A 19,302-nucleotide genomic window follows, 5' to 3' on the forward strand; every position below is an offset into this window, starting at 1 on the left:
GTAATGTAAAGAGATGGGGTGTTTCTAACTAAATGCTTGTGTTCCTAGCTCCAACAGTGCAGTAATATCTAACTAAATGCTTGTGTTCATAGCTCCAACAGTGCAGTAATATCTAACAATTTCACAACAAATACCGAATACACACAAATCTAAGTAAAGGAATAAGAATATATAAATATATGGACGAGCGATGTCAGAGCGGCATAGACAGACACAGTAGAATAGGATAGAATACGGTATATACATATGAGATGAGTAATACAGAGACTAAGATACAGTAGAATAGGATAGAATACAGTATTTACATATGAGATGAGTATGTAAACATGCAGGAGATCCATGAAGGAAAGATAGTGATGGTGCTCAGTGATGTTGCAAATGGTGGGTAACAACCAATTTCGGCATTTTTAAATAATTTTACCCCTGTTTTTTCTCCACATTTTCGATATTGTGATGTCTACAGTGCTGTTGGCTGTTCGTCATTGACCTTGCGTAGGCTTAAACACTGGTATACACTGATTTTTAAGGCCATATTGGGTAAAATGACATTTCATCTCTGTTCTTTTTTAGTCAGGTCGGTAAATAAATATAAATTACGGTCCCCTTCTCATTTGCTTCTAACAGTACCAAAAATTAGAACAGGTCATGGTAGAAATTGTTTTAGTTACTCAGCTCCGTGGTCCTGGAATCCTCTCCTGAACATTTTAAAATTTGATGATCTAGTTTCGTTGGTGGAGCATAAACACTTGATCGATGTATATATCATTGAAGAGTGTAATTGTTTTTAGGACTGCTGTTTTTAGTCAAGACTTTCGTGTTTTTAACGTAAAATGTTATTGTTGTACTGTGTGTGTGTTTATAGCTTTGTTTAATGTTGTGTTAGTGTACGTAAGTTGTTTTGTCTGAAACGTTGTTTCCCCTGCTGCTATTGGACCAGGTCTCTCTTGGAAAAGAGATGTTATCTCAATGAGAAAAACCTGTATAAATAAAGGTAAAATAAAAAAATACAAATATTGTCTCATCGCTGCAACTCCCCAAAGGGCTCAGGATTCGAAGGTCGAGTCATGCGTCCTCTGAAACATGACCAGCCAAACCGCGCTTCTTAACAGCTGCCCGCTTAACCCGGAAGCCAGATGCACCAATATGTCGGAGGAAACACTGTTCACCTGACGACCGAGGTTGTGGTACAGCCCGGGATCAAACCCGGGTCTGTAGTGATTCCTCAAGCCCTTCGATGCAGTAGCTTCAACCATTGCACTACTCGGGTATAACCTTTTTTTTTTACCAATTCTGATGTTTGTTAAAAGTGTGATTTTGACATTATTACCGTTATATCAACACACTTGACACTCCCAACTATCAATGTCTTTGGTACCGTAGACATCAAGTCACTTGACAATAATGTTTCATACAACGTTGCATTCCATGTTTGAAAGGTCTATCATTTTCATTGAAGACAATCAAAAGTTAACATTCCATAAAATTTAAATTCAAGGCTGAGTCTCAAATAGTCTCCTGTCCATTTTAATAGCCGGGCAATGGCACACATTATAGCAAATACATTTTGGGTCTGAATTAAAGGAGCTACAATCATAATTGAATTACATGTTTTAAATAAAATGTCCATAATATCTGCATTAATAGTGGAATGATCGTGTTTCACAATATTCCTAAACATAAAAATATATTCTCTATCTTCTATTGTGTTGTTGACTGAATGTTTGTTCATGTGTAACTCTGTGTTGTTGTTTTTGTCGAACTGCTTTGCTTTATCTTTTTATAGTAACGTGGGTGCCTGAACTGTTTGTGTGGGAGCCAGGTCGCAGTTGTGAATGAGAACTTGTTCTAAACTGCCTACCTGGTTAAATAAAGGTGAAATAAATAACACATAATAATACATAAAAATTTAGGAGCAGTATAGACCTAGTCTGTTCATTATATACATCTACATGATGTATTGTTACACCATGTAGGAGCAGTATAGACCTAGTCTGTTCATTATGTACATCTACATGATGTATTGTTACACCAACAATAAAAGGGAAATTATATTATTTTATACTGATACAATTGAAAAAGATAATGACATTAAAATGTTTTATGAGATTAGAGAACACATTGGGTGGGATCTTAGACCATTCCTCCATACAGAATCTCTCCAGGTCTTTGATTTATTTAGTCTGCGCTTTTGGACTGCCCTGTTCAATTCAAACCACAGGTTTTCATTGGAGTTCAAGTCCGAAGACTGAGATGGCCATTGAAAATGTTGATTTTGTGCCCAATTAACCATCTCTTTGTGGATGTGTCTTGCTGGAAGATCCACTTATGGCCAAGTTTCAGCCTCCTAGCACGCCTCCAACTCAATCATCAGGTTTGCGGACGACACAACAGTGGTAGGCTTGATTACCAACAACGACGAGACGGCCTACAGGGAGGTGGTGAGGGCCCTCAGAGTGTGGTGTCAGGAAAATAACCTCACACTCAACGTCAACAAAACTAAGGAGATGATTGTAGACTTCAGGAAACAGCAGAGGGAACACCCCCTATCCACATCGATGGAACAGTAGTGGAGAGGGTAGTAAGTTTTAAGTTACTCGGCGTACACATCACAGACAAACTGAATTGGTCCACCCACACAGACAGCATCGTGAAGAAGGCGCAGCAGCGCCTCTTCAACCTCAGGAGGCTGAAGAAATTTGGCATGTCACCAAAAGCACTCACAAACTTCTACAGATGCAAAATCGAGAGCATCCTGTCGTGCTGTATCACCGCCTGGTACGGCAACTGCTCCGCCCACAACCGTAAGGCTCTCCAGAGGGTAGTGAGGTCTGCACAACGCATCACCGGGGGCAAATTACCTGCCCTCCAGGACACCTACACCACCCGATGTCACAGGAAGGCCATAAAGATCATCAAGGACAACAACCACCCGAGCCACTGCCTGTTCACCCCGCTATCATCCAGAAGGCGAGGTCAGTACAGGTGCATCAAAGCTGGGACCGAGAGACTGAAAAACAGCTTCTATCTCAAGGCCATCAGACTGTTAAACAGCCACCACTAACATTGAGTGGCTGCTGCCAACACACTGACTCAACTCCAGCCACTTTAATAATGGAAATTGATGTAAAATATATCACTAGCCACTTTAAACAATGCTACTTAATATAATGTTTACATACCCTACATTATTCATCTCATATGTCTACGTATATACTGTACTCTATATCATCTACTGCATCTTTATGTAATACATATATCACTAGCCACTTTAAACTATGCCACTTTGTTTACATACTCATCTCATATGTATATACTGTACTCGATACCATCTACTGCATCTTGCCTATGCCGTTCTGTACCATCACTCATTCATATATCTTTATGTACATATTCTTTATCCCTTTACACTTGTGTGTATAAGGTAGTAGTTTTGGAATTGTTAGCTAGATTACTTGTTGGTTATTACTGCATTGTCGGAACTAGAAGCACAAGCATTTCACTACACTCGCATTAACATCTGCTAACCATGTGTATGTGACAAATAAAATTGGATTTGATTTGATTTAGGTAACCAGGTTTTGGGTTAACATATCCTGGTAGTGGGTAAAGTTGATTTATTTATTTCATACAGTAATTTTTGCTCATCTTTATCAAGGGTATCAATAACTAGGTGCTTATTTTGAAATCTAGTTATTTGACTGACTGAATCAGAAATATAGATGTGGAGTTGATGTAGAGTTTGTTTTAAAATCTCATAAAAAATGGAACTAATGAAACAACACTTGTTGCTCTTTGTACGTGTTGATATAATATTCTTATTTAATGGAGAGGAAAAAAACGCTTATTTAAACTGCTTTATAATATAATTCAATGAAGAAGAAAAAAAGTTTTCCCTCCTCAACAGCGTTTCCTCCCTCCAGACAGCAGATGGCGAGATGTGTCTTTCAGGCGATGTTTCTTATGTGACGTATAATCTAGTGGACGGAACGCTTATACAACAAATGCAGCCACCGCGGTAGCTCGCTAGACAACAAAGTCGGAACATTCAAACAGCAATTTACTGGTTTATTTGCCACTATGATGTAAACTTACTTATGTGCAAACAACTAGCTACCTCTTTTAATTTAATATTTACGTTGTAAGTCAATTAGCTGGCTGGTTAAGTTAGCACTAGTCTAGTCGCTAATGCTAACTAGCTGTTATCCCCGACCATGAGTTCACTAAGCTACTCTCCTCCTGATAAAGAAGAGGAGGTCTGCTGGACGGAGAAGGAAGCTCTCGTCAAAGAGGAGGCTGTTCCAATGCAAGAACAAGTAGAGGGTGGGGCTGTTACCGTGAAAGAGGAGGAGGAGGAAGACGCGTTCAGAGTGAAAGAGGAGGAGGATGCAGGTTTTGGAGAGAAGGAGGTTACTGTGACAGTGAAAGAAGATGAAGACGTTTTTTTAATGAAGGATGAAGAGGGGGAGATTACTGTCACATTAGAGGAGGACGAAGAAGAGAAGACTGGAGAACTGATTAACACCAGTAAATATAGTGAGTACTATCTAATAAAACAGGGACATTGATCTGATTAACACCAGTAAATACAGTGAGTACTATCATAACAGGGCCATTGATATGATAAACACCAGTAAATACAGTGAGTACTATCTTATAAAACAGGGATATTGATCTGATTAACACCAGTAAATACAGTGAGTACTATCATAGCAGGGGCATTGATCTGATTAACACCAGTAAATAAAGTGAGTAAATCAAATCAAATCAAATTTTATTTGTCACATACACATGGTTAGCAGATGTTAATGCGAGTGTAGCGAAATGCTTGTGCTTCTAGTTCCGACAATGCAGTAATAACAAGTAATCTAATTAACAATTCCAAAACTACTGTCTTGTACACAGTGTAAGGGGATAAAGAATATGTACATAAGGATATATGAATGAGTGATGGTACAGAGCAGCATAGGCAAGATACAGTAGATGGTATCGGGTACAGTATGTACAAATGAGATGAGTATGTAAACAAAGTGGCATAGTATAGTATAAAGTGGCTAGTGATACATGTATTACATAAGGATACCGTCGATGATATAGAGTACAGTATATACGTATGCGTATGAGATGAATAATGTAGGGTAAGTAACATTTATATAAGGTAGCATTGTTTAAAGTGGCTAGTGATATATTTACATCATTTCCCATCAATTCCCATTATTAAAGTGGCTGGAGTTGAGTCAGTGTCAGTGTGTTGGCAGCAGCCACTCAGTGTTAGTGGTGGCTGTTTAACAGTCTGATGGCCTTGAGATAGAAGCTGTTTTTCAGTCTCTCGGTCCCAGCTTTGATGCACCTGTACTGACCTCGCCTTCTGGATGATAGCGGGGTGAACAGGCAGTGGCTCGGGTGGTTGATGTCCTTGATGATCTTTATGGCCTTCCTGTGACATCGGGTGGTGTAGGTGTCCTGGAGGGCAGGTAGTTTGCCCCCGGTGATGCGTTGTGCAGACCTCACTACCCTCTGGAGAGCCTTACGGTTGAGGGCGGTGCAGTTGCCATACCAGGCGGTGATACAGCCCGCCAGGATGCTCTCGATTGTGCATCTGTAGAAGTTTGTGAGTGCTTTTGGTGACAAGCCAAATTTCTTCAGCCTCCTGAGGTTGAAGAGGCGCTGCTGCGCCTTCTTCACGATGCTGTCTGTGTGAGTGGACCAATTCAGTTTGTCTGTGATGTGTATGCCGAGGAACTTAAAACTTGCTACCCTCTCCACTACTGTTCCATCGATGTGGATAGGGGGGTGTTCCCTCTGCTGTTTCCTGAAGTCCACAATCATCTCCTTAGTTTTGTTGACGTTGAGTGTGAGGTTGTTTTCCTGACACCACACTCCGAGGGCCCTCACCTCCTCCCTGTAGGCCGTCTCATCGTTGTTGGTAATCAAGCCTACCACTGTTGTGTCGTCCGCAAACTTGATGATTGAGTTGGAGGCGTGCGTGGCCACGCAGTCGTGGGTGAACAGGGAGTACAGGAGAGGGCTCAGAACGCAACCTTGTGGGGCCCCAGTGTTGAGGATCAGCGGGGAGGAGATGTTGTTGCCTACCCTCACCACCTGGGGGCGGCCCGTCAGGAAGTCCAGTACCCAGTTGCACAGGGCGGGGTCGAGACCCAGGGTCTCGAGCTTGATGACGAGCTTGGAGGGTACTATGGTGTTGAATGCCGAGCTGTAGTCGATGAACAGCATTCTCACATAGGTATTCCTCTTGTCCAGATGGGTTAGGGCAGTGTGCAGTGTGGTTGAGATTGCATCGTCTGTGGACCTATTTGGGCGGTAAGCAAATTGGAGTGGGTCTAGGGTGTCAGGTAGGGTGGAGGTGATATGGTCCTTGACTAGTCTCCCAAAGCACTTCATGATGACGGATGTGAGTGCTACGGGGCGGTAGTCATTTAGCTCAGTTACCTTAGCTTTCTTGGGAACAGGAACAATGGTGGCCCTCTTGAAGCATGTGGGAACAGCAGACTGAACAGCAGACTGAGTACTATCTTATAAAACAGGGACATTGATCTGATTAACACCAGTAAATACAGTGAGTACTATCTTATTAAACAGGGACACAAACTCTGCAGTTGTTGAACTAATGTGTGATTTTAAAAGGGCTTTCTACTCTTGAATATGTTTTTGTATTGTATGGATTGTTCATGACGTCCTCCAGTGATTTTTAACTTTTCCTGTTGAAAAGTGATATATAAATACAGTAAAGTATAAACACACTAAAGGGAAACAAATAAATGTTTTGAGAAAAATAGTGGTTTTTTTAGACAACTGGAAACTAGAAGGAGTGAGTGATGTCATAGTAAGACATTCAAGGAGTTGGCTTGATGGGAAGTCGTAATGTCATCCAATAGGCGACTGATCTTCATGTGTAATTCATTATTCTTTTTAAAATCCTTCCTGTTCTGTCAAGTCGGTTTTTGATCTAGAAAGCCATTTTCAAGTCTTACCAGAGACTTTCAATACGATTTAAGTCCAAACTGTAACTAGGCCACCCAGGAACATTCAATGTCATCTTGGTAAGCTCCTCCAGTGTAGATTTAGCCTTGTGGTTTAGGTTATTGTCCTGTTAGTACATTTTTGGGATTCAGATCTCTGAAATGCACTCTACCTACGTAACATTTAGTTTCCTTATATTACGCAGGGAAAACAGTATTCATGGGCACAGAAATTATAAATCATTTGAGTTTGCAAAATCCAGTGGTTCTAACCAAGAGTCACCTTAACTTTATTGACAACACCCAAATCAATACTGTCATTAACGCGGTTCTTCAATAATTACACATCATTCTTAATACTGTAGCTGTTTAGTTACAGTCACATGTTCAACTATCATCAGCTGATCCAGGAAATAATTTTCTGAATGACAGTCAAATGACAAACATCACGACATGCAACAACAACCAAAGTGCTTCTTCATTCATTACTCTGGTATAGACAGTTATGCCGTGCTCCACGTTGGATCCAACATCCCTAACAAATTGGTGTTTATAATGTGTCTGCTTGATTTACAGTCGGGTCTCGTTAGTCTGTTTGGACACAGAGATACTTTAGCTCATAATCCTTGATGGATAGGCTATTGTACAACACACAGAGCAATTTTCCTTTATTGAGGACATTTAGAATGACAACACATTACAGAGTAGCCTAGTGGGATTATTCACAAAATTATCTGTTTATGAAATATCATGACAAAGACATTTTAGTTTCCATCTATCACCTGAAATGTGAAATGATGTATAGTCCTAGGTCTATGTTGTTGTTACGTGAAGTTATGGGTCCTACAGTAGATCTTTGTTGTTTGGGGAAGTTATGGATCCTACAGTAGGGCTATGTTGTAGTTAGGTGAAGTTATGGGTCCTAAAGTAGGTCTATGTTATTGTTAGGTGAAGTTATGGGTCCTACAGTAGGTCTATGTTAGAGGTCGACCGATTAATCGGAATGGCCGATTATTTAGGGCCGATTTCAAGTTTTCATAACAATTGGAAATCGGTATTTTTGGACACCGATTAACCCACTGTTCCTAGGCCGTCATTGAAAATAAGAATTTGTTCTTAACTGACTTGCCTAGTTAAATAAAGGTTAAAAAATATGTTATAAAAACCAATCAATCAATCATAATCACTAGTTATAACTACACATGGTTGATGATATTACTAGTTCATCTAGCGTGTCCTGCGTTGCATATAATCTGACTGAGCGGTGGTAGGCAGAAGCAGGCGTGTAAACATTCATTCATACAGCAATTTTGGGCGTTTTGCCAGCAGTTCTTCATTGTGCATCAAGCATTGCACTGTTTATGACTTCAAGCCTATCAACTCCTGAGATGAGGCTGGTGTAACCGATGTGAAATGGCTAGCTAGTTAGCGCGCGCTAATAGCGTTTCAAACGTCACTCGCTTTGAGCCTTGGAGTGGTTGTTCCCCTTGCGCTGCATGGGTAAAGCTGCTTCGAGGGTGGCTGTTGTTGTTGTGTTAATGAAATACAAATGGTATAGAGGGAAATAGTCCTATAATTCCTATAATAACTACAAACTAAAACTTCTTACCTGGGAATATTGAAGACTCATGTTAAAAGGAACCACCAGCTTTCATATGTTCTGAGCAAGGAACTTAAACGTTAGCTTTCTTACATAGCACATATTGCACTTTTACTTTCTTCTCCAACACTTTGTTTTTGCATTATTTAAACCAAATTGAACACGTTTCATTATTTATTTGAGGCTAAATTGATTTTATTGATGTATTATATTAAATTAAAATAAGTGTTCATTCAGTATTGTTGTAATTGTCATTATTACAATTAAATAAAAATAAAAAATATCGGCCGATTAAACGGTATCGGATTTTTTGTCCCTCCAATAATCGGTATGGGTATGGGCGTTGAAAAATCATAATCGGTTGACCTCTAGTCTATGTTATTGCTAGGTAAAGTTATGGGCCAATTTCTTAAACACTTAGTGTACAAACCCTCATTGTCAGGCTGATGGCAAAGCTAGCCAAATAAAATTTTACTGGTTGAAGTATTTTTTAAAGTATAAATCAGTTGATTTGCAACAATAAAACACACATTTTATTAAGCAGGACATTCAATCAAGCCTTACATTTATAATCCAAAAATAGTGTGACATGCACTCATTGGTGAATTAGTGAATAGACACAGAGCTTAATGTGAGTTTCCTTGAGTAGCACTCCTGATCTAGCACTGATGGTGCTAATATTCAGAATACAAAGTGAAAATGAAAAATCTTTACCCACCATTTTTACTCCAGGCAGATATACTACATCCATAACAATTGGTTTTCTCATTAGCAGGGAGGGTTTCTGCAACCAAATTGAGTGTACATCGCCCTCGTGCCGCAATTTTAGCAAACACAGAAATGGGCCTATATTGAAGACCAAAAGTCGTCTGGCACACCGCTTAGGGTTTCAGAAACTTTAATAACTTTCTTCTAGCGCACATCACTAGAACACTCATCGATGTTACTACTAATGTGAAAACAAAATTATAGGACATAAACTCGGGAAAAAAAGAAACATCCTCTCACTGCATTTATTTACTAGTGTAAATATTTGTGTGAACATAAGATTCAACAACTGATACAAACTGAACAAGATCCTCAGACATGTGACTAACAGAAATTGAATAATATGTCCCTGAACAAAGAGGGGGTCAAAATCAAAAGTAACAGTCAGTAAGTATCTGGTGTGGCCACCAGCTGCATTAAGTACTGCAGTGCATTTCCTCCTCATGGATTGCACCAGATTTGCCAGTTCTTGCTGTGAGATGTTGCCCCACTCTTCCACCAAGGCACCTGCAAGTTCCCAGACATTTCTATGGGGAATGGCCCTAGTCCTCACCCTCAATCCAAAAGGTCGCAGATGTGCTCAATGGGATTGAGATCCGGGCCCTTCGCTGGCCATGGCAGAACACTGACATTCCTGTCTTGCAGGAAATCATGCACAGAACGAGCAGTATGGCTAGTGGCATTGTCATGTCAGGGTGACTGACAGAGATGCAAGGAAAAAGCCATATCTCAGACTGGCCAGTGAAGAGAAAAGTTTAAGATGGGCAAAATAACAGAAGGCCAGCATCCCGGAGTCACCTCTTCACTGTTGACGTTGAGACTGGTGTTTTGCGGGTACTATTTCATGAAGCTGCCAGTTGAAGACTTGTCTGTTTCTCAAAAAAAGTGAACGGGTCTGAATACTTTCCAAAATATAAGACCAAGCTGGAAGTGGAAACGCCAGCCCAGCCACAATCCTAGAGGTTCACTGATGATCAACCTCCTCCTTCACATCTGACTCCTGATGATCAACCTCCTCCTTCACATCTGACTCCAGTGATCAATCCAGAGCGTCTTCTTTTTTGGGCTGAATCCCGATGGACGACGTCATCCAATAGGCCGTCATCACCACCACAAGTTATTTGTCATTCAGGTTATCAATAGGAAGAGCATCAGCAATATGTCCTGTCTGGTAACTTGTCTCGTTTAATGGATTTAAATTGGCAGGTGCACAGGGAGAAACCCCATTAAAACACTTTTGGAAGTCTTTAACTGTATTATGTGTGGCATGTGATGTTGGGACAAATGATAGTCCCTTATTATACAAGAGGCCAAATTCACAAATTCTACAGCACTACGGCAGAGTCATGTCTTAAGTGTAAAACTAACAATGACTCAATAATCCTTCTGGGAATGTTATGATGTCATAAAGTTATGGGCGGAGTTAGTAAGTTGGCTGTCAGAAGGAGTACAATGTAAATGTACTTTTAATCCGTCTGTCTGCATATTTCAAGCCGTGGCATATGGGGGTGCAGTGAGCTCCCCGATGGTTTTCTCTTCAATCATCTTAAATACTGTACTTAAAAACTGGAAGTCAACCTATCCTCCTTGAGCTAGCTACCGAGCTAGCATACAAACTCTGTAACACAGAGTTGATCATCGATATGACGTTGATAAATAGTGCATTGTGGGTAGCTTAGAAGAAATAAGTTAATAAATATGTAACAACGCAAAAACATAACTGTTTGTACTCATAGGTAACCAGATCGTGACTACAAGTTACAAAGTCTAACCACACTGTGTTGTTACACTGGTGAGTAAAAACTCATGCTTCCTACACTTTAACTTGTCTGAAAACAAAATAAACATTTTACTCAACTGCGTTACCCACTCCAGTCAGCAGAGGGCGGTCTGGGAATTTAAGGTTATGCTGCTGGTGTGACGTATATTCTAGTGGACGGAACGCTTCTTTCAACAGCAACAGTAAATCAGCCACCTCGGTAGCTTGCTAGACAAAATAGCCGAACCAATAAAGCTCTTTAGACGCTTTAGTGATTATTAGCCAGTGTTTTAAACCCACTTATGTTGTCTAGTTAGTTATCCGATTTAATTTCATATCTACGGTGTTGTTGTTATTAGTCAGCTAGCGGGCTGGTTAAGCTAGTATTAGCCTAGCTAACATCCACGACCATGAGGTCACGAAGCTACTCTCCTGCTGAAGAAGAGGTCTTCTGGACGGAGAAAGAAGCTCTGGGGCTGAACATTGTCGTGAAAGAGGAGAAGGAAGAGGAGGATGTCACAGTAAAACAAGAAGTAGAGGGTGAGGACGTTACAGTGAAAGAAGAGCAAGACGTTTCAGTGAAAGAAGAAAAAGACGCGTACAGAGTGAAAGAGGAGGATGTTACTGTAAAAGGAGAGGAGGATTCCGTTTTTGGAGTGAAAGAGGAAGATGGGGAGTTGACTGTTACATCGAAAAAGGAAGAGGAGGAAACTGGATATCTGGGCCCGGTTTCCCAAACGCATCTTAAGACATCCAATGGTTCTAACGATGAACTTAGCCATAAGGTGGTTTTGAGAAAACAGGCCCTGATTAACACTAGTAAGTACTGTCTTAAAAACAGAGGCACAAAATCTGCAGTTGTTGAACTGATGTGTGATGTTAAAGGGAAAATATGCAATAGCTAAATCCAATTTTTGACTTTTTAAATTATTTATTTATAGCCATTGATTATTGAAGAATATAACACATGCTTCATGAGCTTAGTTCAACTGTTTTATTTTTTTTTACTCCAATGTCTAGGAACAATGTATATCAACACTGTATAGCCTCAACATGGTTAGAACTATAATGTTGATATCATGGATGGTCAGTCCTTGCATCCATAGGTCTGACTATGAATTTGAGATTAGTTACATTTCTCCAGCCCCATCCTCATCGTATTACCAAAACAGTGGTGGAATGGCAGCTTTGTTATTGTTTCAACTATAGATTGGTTGTGTGGGTTTTTTAAACAGCAACAAAATGGCTGCCCAGAGACTTGGTTTGGTTAACTGCTGAGGGATGGGGGAAGGAGAAATGTAACCACTCAAATTAATATTGAACGCTATTGTAGCAACCGTAACCCAAACCTAGCGATATATAGTATATTCTAGAATTCATCCATGATGTCATAATGATAGTTTAACCAGGTTTCCAGGCTATATAGTATATTCTACAATTCATCCATGATGTCATAATGATAGTTTAACCAGGTTTCTAGGATATATAGTATATTCTAGAATTCATCCATGATGTCATAGTGATAGTTTAACGAGGTTTCTAGGCTATATAGTATATTCTAGAATTGCCAGTGAATATTTCCTTTGTGGGGAAATTATTAGAGCTGTTGATAAGTCATTGTATAATATTCAGCCATTTTTTTTCATGCTATTACATTAAAGGCAAGACATACCTAGATTTAATTACATTCATGAATTGGTTTGAAACCTTTGTTTTAAAACCTACTCACAGTTGGTGTCTTGGCGGATTTGTATAAAATTGTTTGTCATGAAACACTTTGTATTTATTTAAATGTTACCTTTATTTAACTTGGTAAGTCAGTTAAGAACAAATTCTTATTTACAATTACTGACGACGCTGGGCCAATTGTGTGCCGCCCTATGTGGGAATCCCAATCACGACCGGTTGTAATACAGCCTGGATTTGATCCAGGGTGTCTGTAGTGGGACCTCAAGCACTGAGATGCAGTGTCCACTGCGCCACTTGGGAACCCCAAAATCATGTTCTAGTGCTGTCCCCAACTAAAATACATCTTGGTCAACCAAGAGTCATCTGTTCTTTCTACCAATCGCCCCATGTGTTTTTATAAAATCAACTGTATGTACTGAACTGGAATGATGCTTTAAGCTGTTTGATTAAATAAGACACACAATGACTGGAGGGAGCCAGAGATCAAGATAACCTAACCAGAAGAAAGAAATTCTGCCGTTATGATCCTGAAGTTTCCGGTAATGGGCTTCACCAGCGGTCGGCACACTTTTCCATTTTGAGTGCCAATGTATCTTACCATTTCTACCGATCTGTGTGCCAGTTATGATTTTCATATGCACATTTTCGTGGAACAGTTTCATTTAATTTATGATAGTATCTCAAAAATATTAATCTACATTCTATCAAAAATAAAATGATACAACTCTAAAAGTAACTTCTTGCCAACTATATAATTTTTTTTTGCCAACATATAAAAACTGCAGGTAGAAAATATCCTGATAAAAATAAATATCCCATCAATCACATTGGCTGCACATACAACTCATTAGTGGTGGTGCGTTAAGACAATCAGAAATACTATCAGACATCCCCAAATGGGCACATTTATAGGCCTACATTTGCACTCAGGCCAGGTAGACTAGTCCTACTTCTATATGCGTAATCAGGTGTGCATCCTTACTCAACATTGACAGGAGTGTTTTCAAACAAAAGACAATTAATAAATTGACAAAACTGACGCATCTTGCGGGGTCAAATCAAATGTTATAGGTAATTAACTAAGTTTTGTGCCAATTTGGTGAACACAGTGTACAAACCCTCATTGTCAGGCTGATGGATAAGCTAGCCAAAGAGCATTTTACTGGTTGAAGTGTTTTTTTTAGTATAAAGTGATATTTGCGATGATAACACAAACATTATATTAAGCAGGACATTCAAACGAGCCTTACAATTATAATACAAAGTAGTGTGAAATTCACTCATAAGCAATCTGGAAATGGAGGTTACTCCCCTGAGTTTTCCCCCATTCGGAATACATTGTGAGAAACTAAAATCTTTGCTCACAATTTTTGCTCCAGGCAGATATTACCAAATATACTACATCCATTAGCAGATATACTACAGTGCCTTGCGGAAGTATTCGGCCCCCTTGAACTTTGCGACATTTTGCCACATTTCAGGCTTCAAACATAAAGATATAAAACTTTATTTTTTTGTGAAGAATCAACAACAAGTGGGACACAATCATGAAGTGGAACGACATGTATTGGATATTTCAAACTTCTTTAACAAATCAAAAACTGAAAAATTGGGCGTGCAAAATTATTCAGCCCCTTTACTTTCAGTGCAGCAAACTCTCTCCAGAAGTTCAGTGAGGATCTCTGAATGATCCAATGTTGACCTAAATGACTAATGATGATAAATACAATCCACCTGTGTGTAATCAAGTCTCCGTATAAATGCACCTGCACTGTGATAGTCTCAGAGGTCCGTTAAAAGCGCAGAGAGCATCATGAAGAACAAGGAACACACCAGGCAGGTCCGAGATACTGTTGTGAAGAAGTTTTAAGCCGGATTTGGATACAAAAAGATTTCCCAAGCTTTAAACATCCCAAGGAGCACTGTGCAAGCGATAATATTGAAATGGAAGGAGTATCAGACCACTGCAAATCTACCAAGACCTGGCCATCCCTCTAAACTTTCAGCTCATGGAAGGAGAAGACTGATCAGAGATGCAGCCAAGAGGCCCATGATCACTCTGGATGAACTGCAGAGATCTACAGCTGAGGTGGGAAACTCTGTCTATAGGACAACAATCAGTCGTATATTGCACAAATCTGGCCTTTATGGAAGAGTGGCAAGAAGAAAGCCATTTCTTAAAGATATCCATAAAAAGTGTTGTTTAAAGTTTGCCACAAGCCACCTGGGAGACACACCAAAAATGTGGAAGAAGGTGCTCTGGTCAGATGAAACCAAAATTGAACTTTTTGGCAACAATGCAAAACGTTATGTTTGGCGTAAAAGCAACACAGCTGAACACACCATCCCCACTGTCAAACATGGTGGTGGCAGCACCATGGTTTGGGCCTGCTTTTCTTCAGCAGGGACAGGGAAGATGGTTCAAATTGATGGGAAGATGGATGGAGCCAAATACAGGACCATTCTGGAAGAAAACCTGATGGAGTCTGCAAAAGACCTGAGACTGGGACGGAGATTTGTCTTCCAACAAGACAATGATCCAAAACATAAAGCAAAATCTACAATGGAATGGTTCAAAAATAAACATATCCAGGTGCTAGAATGGCCAAGTCAAAGTCCAGACCTGAATCCAATCGAGAATCTGTGGAAAGAACTGAAAACTGCTGTTCACAAATGCTCTCCATCCAACCTCACTGAGCTCGAGCTGTTTTGCAAGGAGGAATGGGAAAAAATGTCAGTCTCTCGATGTGCAAAACTGATAGAGACATACCCCAAGCGACTTACAGCTGTAATCGCAGCAAAAGGTGGCGCTACAAAGTATTAACTTAAGGGGGCTGAATAATTTTGCACGCCCAATTTTTCAGTTTTTGATTTGTTAAAAAAGTTTGAAATATCCAATAAATGTTGTTCCACTTCATGATTGTGTCCCACTTGTTGTTGATTCTTCACAAAAAAATACAGTTTTATATCTTTATGTTTGAAGCCTGAAATGTGGCAAAAGGTCGCAAAGTTCAAGGGGGCCAAATACTTTCGCAAGGCACTGTACATCCATAACTAGTGGTTTCCTCATTACCAGATATGGTACATCCATAACTAGTGGTATCCTCATTACCAGATATGGTACATCCATAACTAGTGGTTTCCTCATTACCAGATATACTACATCCATAACTAGCGGTTTCCTCATTAGCATGGAGGAGTTTCTGCAACTAAATTGTATGTGCATCGCCCTTGTGCGGCAATTTTAGCATACACAGAAATTGTCCTGTATTGGAGACCAAACGTTGTCTGGCACATTGCTTAGGGTTTCAACCACTTGAATAACTCAATCATCGATGTTACTACTAATGTGGAAAGAAGACAAAATATGACTATGCTTGCTCATTTTGTGGGCCTTTAACCATCTGTCTGACTTTGTTGTTCACGCAGGAGAGAGACGTGGATCCTCTGGGGAGCCTCAACAATCTCATGATGCTGACAAGGCAGAGAAGAGTCTCTCCACATTTGAACACAAGAAACACCAGCAGAAACCCACAGGGAAGAGAACTCACCGCTGCTCTGACTGTGGCAAGAGATTCACCTCATCAGCGGGCATTAAAATTCATCAGAGAATCCACACAGGAGAGAAACCTTTTAGCTGTACTCAATGTGGGAGGAGTTTTACTCAATCAGCCAGCCTAATATCACACCGTAGAACACACACAGGAGAGAAACCTTATAACTGTGCTCAATGTGGGAAGAGTTTTACTCGGTCAACCGGCCTGAAATCACACCAGAGAACACACACAGGAGAGAAACCTTATAGCTGTGTTGAATGTGGCAAGAGTTATGTTACATCTAGCAGTCTGACTAAACACCGGAGAACACACACAGGAGAGAAAATATTTAGCTGTGATGAATGTGGGAAGAGATTTGTTACATCTAACAGTCTGACAAAACACAGAACGCACACAGGAGAGAAACCGTATAGCTGTGCTCAATGTGGGAAGAGCTTTACTGAGTCTAGCTGTCTGACTAAACACCAGAGAACACACACAGGAGAGAAACCTTTTAGCTGTACTCAATGTGGGAAGAGTTTTACTCAATCAGCCAGCCTGAAATCACACCAGAGAAAACACACACAGGAGAGAAATCTTATAGCTGTGCTCAATGTGGGAAGAGTTTTACTACGTCTAGCAAGCGGACTACAAACCATATAACACATATAGGAGAGAAATCTCAGCTGTGATCAGTATGACCAGAGATAATCTGATAAAATACCTCTGATTAAACATCAGAAAATACATACATGAAGGAGTTGTTTCATGATATCAATGAATTAATGTCACAATGTAGACTGTTTTAACAATGTATGTAGAGTATTTTAACTATGTCACAATGTAGAATGTTTAAACATTGTAGTAGGACTATTTGAATAATGTCACAATGTAGAACTCTAAACGTTTGCCCCCTGTTCTATTGATTTCAATTTGATAGGGATATTAGCCTCACGGAAAAATTCAGGCCTTGAATTGAAAGAGTAGTTTTTTTGTGATTTAACAAAAATTGACTAACAAAAAAAGAGTTGTGTTACACTTACCATGTTGGTGACCCACTTGAATCAATATGCAACACTTCAAAATGTAGCAAGCTTTTTTCTACAAATTGTCCTCTAACCAGGGATGTACACATTCCCAGATTCCGTGTGGTTTTTGAGCTGTTAGTTTTAACAGGATGTGCAACCTCATCTCCCTCCTCTCGCACATATTATTTTAACAGAGTTATGACAAATAAGTGTTGTGTTCGTTTGTTTAGCGACCCCTACATTTAAATGCAGCTGACAGTCTTCTGCAGGTTGTCCTTTAATCTCCCGTTTCCATGTGTTTTTTTAGTTGTGTTAGTTTCAATAGCACGTACAACCTGATTTTCCCCCCTAATCGATATCAGTGATTTCTTGCTACTTGTCAAAACAACAGTGTTTCTGGTGCTTGTACAGTTTATAAGGAGCTTGTTTAAACAATACAAGTAATATGATTATTGTGGCAGATGTTTGTGTATATAGCCCATTTTATGGTTAGGTTTTCAGTTTATCCCAAACTGTTTCTGCATATTGGTTATTGATTCATAAACGTTAAAACTGTGTTTTGACATTGGGGATATCTCACCTAGCAAAATGTAATTGAAAATAAGACTATGCAACCAAATATTTAATATTTACATTTCATGTAACATTTAGTAATCATAATTATGTAACCAACTGACAATTTTTGGGTACAATTATATTGACATTGTTGCTCTGCTTTTAGAATATCAGGATTCATTCTCAGATGTGCCAGCCCAAATGTACTAGAGCATGTGGTAAGGACAACTTGGTTGCTGATTGTCTCAAGGGTGGGCAGTCAAAATATTTGTGTTGTGCATTTAATAACCAGTGTGTTACCATGGATCATGGATCACAATTGATTTTTTTTCCATGTTGGAGATGAGTTTTATCTATTCTTCTTATCTGTATTTTTTTTTAAACTGCACTGTTGGTTAGGGGCTCATAAGTAAACATTTCACTGTTAGGTCTACACATGTATTCAGCGCATGTGACTAATACAATTTGATTTGAGTTTTGTTTGGGCTCATTCCAAGGGGACGAGAGTTCTAGAAGCTAGTGAGTTTTAGGAAGACGAGAGCAATGTAAAGAGATGGGGTGACTGAGTGGGGAAAAGTACATTTGACACAAATTACCTTCATAATATCAAAGAACAAATGTGTGTCAAAGGAATTAACTTTCATACAGCCAAAAGTGGTGAGAAATTACACCAATACCAGTGGTCAATTTGCACCAATGTAAATAAGTATAGATGATGGAACATATTACCTTTTGCTGATGTGATGAACCGCTAAGGGGACATAAATATTTACCATCTAAACCACGTGTGACCTCTCACCTCTCTGGCTGTAGAAGTGTTTTTCCTAACTAGTCCCTCAACAGCTCTCTGACTGAGCTCCACCCTCACTGGGTCCTCAGAGGAGAGGAAGGCTGAGGAGGGATGGAAGGATGAATGGATCAAGTCAGTCAAAGTGTAGAGATGCTGTCTGACAAAATCACTATTTTAGTAGTTCGTTAAAGTAAGTTAGGCTTTATGACTGCTGAATACCAACTATCAATCACTTAGATCATGTATTTTCAGGTAGAGATACATCCTTGGGATGTCCCTAACCCATTGAAGTTGACATTAAAAATTGTTAGGGTTTTAGGGTAGGGATGTCCCAAGGATCCCGGGTAGAATTGACCTTTACATAGCAGGTGATGGGTTCTGAACTAGAAAATATGAAATATTCTTATGTAAAATTGAATGAAACAATAATGTATTTTGATGCTAATATAATGTACAATATTCCATGATGTTTCTATATGATAACAAGAGTAATATATTTAATATGCCATATACTCTTTTTTAACAGTTTCACTAATTAACTTAATCTTTATGATTCAACGTCAGTTCACCGTCTCACCTCATACTGTATTGGAGCAGCAG

General features: G+C 39.6%; 1 protein-coding gene across 1 annotated transcript; it reads left to right on the forward strand.

Moving 5' to 3' along the window:
• Positions 1-3,980: 3,980 nt before the first annotated feature.
• LOC139364490 (zinc finger protein 664-like) lies at positions 3,981-18,696 on the forward strand. Its single transcript, XM_071101277.1, has 2 exons — positions 3,981-4,533; positions 16,223-18,696. The coding sequence occupies exons 1-2, from the start codon at positions 4,212-4,214 to the stop codon at positions 16,990-16,992; spliced, it is 1,092 nt and encodes a 363-aa protein (XP_070957378.1). The 5' UTR covers positions 3,981-4,211; the 3' UTR covers positions 16,993-18,696.
• Positions 18,697-19,302: the final 606 nt, after the last annotated feature.

Source organism: Oncorhynchus clarkii, chromosome 13, assembly GCF_045791955.1.
Source record: "Oncorhynchus clarkii lewisi isolate Uvic-CL-2024 chromosome 13, UVic_Ocla_1.0, whole genome shotgun sequence".
Classification (NCBI taxonomy): Eukaryota; Metazoa; Chordata; class Actinopteri; order Salmoniformes; family Salmonidae; genus Oncorhynchus; species Oncorhynchus clarkii.

What these genes read in the sequence shown, in the direction of transcription:
- LOC139364490 (XM_071101277.1), top strand. Translation starts at nt 4,212, where the DNA reads ATGAGTTCACTAAGCTACTCTCCTCCTGATAAAGAAGAGGAGGTCTGC. An exon ending in GATTAACACCAGTAAATATA is followed by an intron (nt 4,534 to 16,222) that starts GTGAGTACTATC and finishes TTGTTCACGCAG; the next exon opens with GAGAGAGACGTGGATCCTCT.